The sequence below is a fragment of the Citrus clementina genome, unplaced genomic scaffold (assembly GCF_000493195.1).
Source record: "Citrus clementina cultivar Clemenules unplaced genomic scaffold, Citrus_clementina_v1.0 scaffold_2, whole genome shotgun sequence".
Lineage (NCBI taxonomy): Eukaryota > Viridiplantae > Streptophyta > Magnoliopsida > Sapindales > Rutaceae > Citrus > Citrus x clementina.
Window position 1 is genome coordinate 23,179,480 of NW_006262688.1, and position 4,990 is coordinate 23,184,469.

Genomic DNA, 4,990 nt, shown 5'->3' on the forward strand with positions numbered 1-4,990 from the left:
CTCAATTAATAATAAAACTCTACTTATCTTAAATTCAATTGATGATTTGTGAGATTGGGCTATTTTTAATACTATTGTTATAATTTAACATTCTAATTACAGATATATTTATAAAAAAAACATGCATTTGATGGTTATGGAATTAATTTATTTATTGACCGATGGGGAAAATAATTAGATTTAATCTAATTATTTTTTGTAATTTTTAAGGTGAAATTGTAATTTTCGTTTTGGAGGTAAAATGGTCATTTTTTAAAGTTTCCGTTAGTTTTCTTAACGGATTCCAAACGGAAGTGGAAAAGTGAAAAAAAATATAACTTTGGGTGGATTCCAGCCAAAAAATGAAAGAATTGTGTATTTTTAAAAAAAGGTGTAAAAAATAGGTGGACGGTGGATATTTTCCCAAATAAAATTGAATACTGGCCGCCGAAATGCAATCCAAAAGCCGCACCAATTAAAAAATTGCACCCAAATAAAGAAAAAAAAAATTACATGGGCAAGTTCGTCATTTTACAGCGCTTCCACTCCGCCTAAATAAAAATCCCGAACACCATGTCAAACAATGAACCCGGAATCGTGCGTTTCCGGAGCCCATCATTCATCAAAATCCCCAAAAAAAAAAGAAAAAAGAAAAAAGAAAAAATCAAAGCAGTCAATCAACAAATCTTTCACAAACCCCCCCACCATAAAAAAAAAAAAAAAAAATGGAAACGCGGTGGTAGCCTCTGTTATTAACAAAAATTTTCCCATACTTTCCCTCAGCTTCCCACCCTTTCCTTTCCGATTTTCCTTTTCCATTATTTCCCCATGCGGCGAGGCAGGAGCACGGCAGCAGCGCCCAGTAAGCCGATAGAGAAACGCACCGGACCCGAAGCATCGCCCGACATCCGATACAGAGGCGTGAGGAAGCGTCCATGGGGCAGATTCGCCGCCGAGATCCGAGATCCCTGGAAGAAGACGCGTGTCTGGCTCGGCACCTTCGACTCAGCCGAAGACGCCGCGCGTGCGTACGACGCCGCCGCGCGTTCCCTCCGTGGCCCCAAGGCCAAGACCAATTTTCCCCTCAATATTTCGGACTCTTTTAACGCTCCGATACGGGAGGAAAATGGAGGGTTTTGTAAGTTTGACTCGGTTGTTCAGGTCAACCGGCCCACGACGAGCAGCATGAGCAGCACCGTCGAGTCCTTCAGTGGGCCCCGGCCGGCCAATCAGTTGGCGCCACCACGTCTGCAGCAGCAGCAGCAGAAGAAGATCGTCGTGCAACCGGCGGCAGGGGATGACTGTCGGAGCGATTGCGATTCTTCATCGTCGGTTATTGATGATGGTGACGATTGCGTTTTCTCTTCGTCGTTGTTCAGGAAAGTCCTGCCATTTGATCTGAATCTACCGCCACCCCCCCCTCCGCCGATGATGACGCTGATGGACGGCGGTGATGATCTTCGATTGTGCCTCTGAATATAAACGACTTAGAATCGTTTGATTGTATGTTTCTCAATGTTTATTTTTCTTTTTCTTTCTTTTAAAGTCGATTACTTTTTATCGGGAAAAATCACGACGATGACGAGAAAAAAAAAGCGAAAAAAAATATTATGAAGTTATCTGCTTCGTTAGATTATATTGTAGATTTTTAGTGTTGAATATGCCATCTGGTTGCTTCAACTGATGATTAGCTGTTGAAACATTATGTATTTTAAATCGCTCAAGTTATTGGATCACGTTGTAGAAGATGTGGGATTTGATCTTTTAGTATACTTGTCTTGATCTCATCCTTCTCTCTCTCTCTCTCTCTCTCTTTTAATTTGTACAAAAGACATTTTCTTATTTAAACCAAAACAATAATTTCAGTTTCTACGCGAATTTTCTGCTTGCAATTTTATATCTTTGCTAATTTCTTGATATTGGGTCTTTTATGGTTGTTAGTGATCCATTATATGATTTTTCTTGTTTTGATTCGTTATGTTTATGCTTAGGTTTTGATATGAAAGGGTTACTGGTATAATATGTGGGTGTTGGTCGATTCAGCCTTTGGAGGTGCTAAGGAGGTTTAGGGTTAGAATGTCAGTTGGCAGAAGAAGGCTCAGATTGAATATCTAGTTGTGGAAAAGTTAAGAGCTTCAAATTCGTGATCGGGAGTTGGTGGTTTATTTAAAAAGGGGGTTTATTTTTTGGATGACTACTGGTATGCATTTAAGATATAAAATGACGGTGAGTGTGCCGTGTGGATGTTCTGGGATAAGAACATAATAGCTTTAGGTTGTGGAGTTATTAAATGTTGTGACCATTGGAAATGTGAGGATGTTAATGGAGGAAGAAGGAAGAAGAGAGTGGGGAAGGGGGTGATGGTGTTATTTGTTTGTTTATATGGCTTGCATATGCTGAAGGGTTTATTGATAAGGGCCATTTATTGCACATGTGAAGTAGATTCTTGTACACAGTAGGGGTGACCATTTTACTCATTTTTTGAGTATCATATTCATAATCTGCCAAAACCAAAGGCCTGCACTCTTTAGCCATCTCTCCATTGTGTGTGTGTGTGTGTGTGTTCATACTTCATACATGCTTCATTCATGTATGATTAATATTCCACATGCATTGCATTTGCATGTACATGCATTTAACATTTCATTTCCTTTTCTGGTGAGAATTTGTATGTTTGATTGTTGGGTCATGGGTGATTGCTCTTGTAAACAATGAAGCTTTTAATACAAAGATTTTGTATGTTTCTTGGATTCCTTTGCTAAGTGCAGCGCCCTTGCACCATCATTCAAGATTAACACTTCACTCAACCTGGCACATGATGTGTTGCATACTAGCAGCTTGATCTTTCGCTGATTATTACCAAAACCGTAATTGCAACCCAAATATATCTGACTGTTTGTTTTTTCAGACAAATAAAGAAAAGGTGGGGGGCCAAAAAAAAAAAAAAGAGAGAGAGGGAAAGAGAGAGGAAAATGCACCAAATTCTGATGCTTTCTAGCGATGTGTTCTAACTTCTAAAGAGCGGAATGTCAATGTTATCTTCATCTTTATCTCACTTTAATGGAGTGCTGCTTCTGAAAAGAGGTTTGACTACTTTGTTCAGCTACTAGACACTGGCTGTTCCAACTCTCAAGGCGTAAGTTCTGAATTTGTAGGCTCTCGAGTCTGCTGACCCTGAAAGACCAAGTGCTAGGCTCACAAACTCTTTTGCCGTTGTTGCTGTTCTTTCATCAATTGCGAGTTGCTGGGTTCTTTTACCACTTTTCTATTTGTAAAAAAACATAACTCTAATCTGATTAATAAACTGTCCCCATTATAACATTCAAGTGATTAAAATTCAAAATTATCAAGCTTTGAGTGGGAACCAACCAACTTCTATTTATTTATTTATTTATTGATTTGGGTAAAAGCATTGTGTTAATGTGTTACAACATGCCATGCTTTTTTCTTAAAGAAGAAGAAAAGCTAGATGGTAATTTGTCCTCAAGTGTAATATTCACTTCACACTTTCATTCTTTATCCTTCCTCGTTTTGCTTTTGCTATAGCAAAAAGTGTCCTCTCTTCTCTCATCTTTATGACTTCACCCATATATTATTAATGTTGTGGTTATTTTTAGAGATAAATATATATGAAGAGATGTGAAGATTTGGTAATTATCATTTCAAAAAAGTTTGAAATATGTTTGGCTTTAAAATAACATATTGTCTCCCACCTTACAATTGATTTGCCCTTCCTTTGTTCTCCATCTCTCATTTTTCTTTTCTTGTGAGTGCAAAATACGGAAGAAAGGACTCAAAGATGTTTTCTATTTTGATACTCAAAATGAAGGGGAAAAAAAAGGAGATCCACTTCACACATTTCAATGCATATTTAGTTCTTTGAACTATATCGTACAAGTGCAATAATATGTACCAACCTATATTACAAGAAATTTTAATGCAACATTGTGTAATAAATTTATAAATCAATATTTTGTGCCAGCCGTGACCAAGCAATGAGCAAAGCTTCAACTAAATAAATAAAATTCTAAAGAATTTTTTTTTTAAATAAAAGCAAAATTAAAAACAAAAAAAATAAGGGCCTAAGAAGTTCAAGTTCTTCATAGATTAGGCTTCAGCCCAAGTTCCAACCGGAGGCCCACAGTCAAAAGAACTCCGGCTAATTCAAGTATTTTGAAAATACAGAAAAGAAGGGAAAATGGGGTTATAAATCAGACTAACAGCAAAATCTGACGAGCCAAAATCATTTCTTTCTTTTCAAAAAAGAAATAGACGGTCCAAAATCAAGAACAGGATTAGCTTATTGGCCAAGCTATTAACCTCTTAATAATGTTTGTTAATCAGATAAATTATAATCTGGATTCTGGTTCTGAACCGACCTAGTAGCTCACTTATAACTATAACAAAATGACGAGTCCCTAATTTTTTAAAAATTCTCAAGCAAGGACATACAATGTCCATCTATACGGGTTGAATTGGCACTTAACCCATCCCAATCCATGTGGATTGCATATTGAAAAAATTGAAACAAGTCTGAATAAGCACCAGTTGAGTTGGATTGTGTGGATTGAATTTATCTAAAAAAAATTCTAATTTTTAGTATTTTTTAATATTACTACCAATTAAAAAAATAAAAAGGATGTTTATTCATCAAACCTCATGATTTAAAATCTAAAATATAGCACTTAGTATATAAATAAATCATTGATAATCAAAATTATATAAATAAATCACTGATAATCAAAATTATATTAAAAATAATATAAGTTATGAAAAATTAATTTAATTATCCAACCCAACTCATCATAAATTGTGTGTGTTGAGTAGAGTTTTATCCACCCTATCATATGATCAAAATTCAATATTTATAGATTAAAAAGTGCTCACGCGATCACCGTGTCACTTACTAGATCATAATCTTTTATGGGGTACTTTGGTCGTTTTAACTTTTTAAGGTTTGTAGGGCATCATTTTGCAGAAGTAGAACAAATATCTTTATTTTTGATAAAAG

At 36.0% G+C, this 4,990-nt stretch overlaps 1 protein-coding gene across 1 annotated transcript; it reads left to right on the top strand.

Moving 5' to 3' along the window:
- Nucleotides 1-522: 522 nt before the first annotated feature.
- On the top strand, nt 523-3,236 carry LOC18050532 (ethylene-responsive transcription factor 3). The gene has a single exon (XM_024191510.1). The coding sequence runs from the start codon at nt 808-810 to the stop codon at nt 1,453-1,455; it is 648 nt and encodes a 215-aa protein (XP_024047278.1). The 5' UTR covers nt 523-807; the 3' UTR covers nt 1,456-3,236.
- The last annotated feature ends 1,754 nt before the right edge of the window (nt 3,237-4,990 follow it).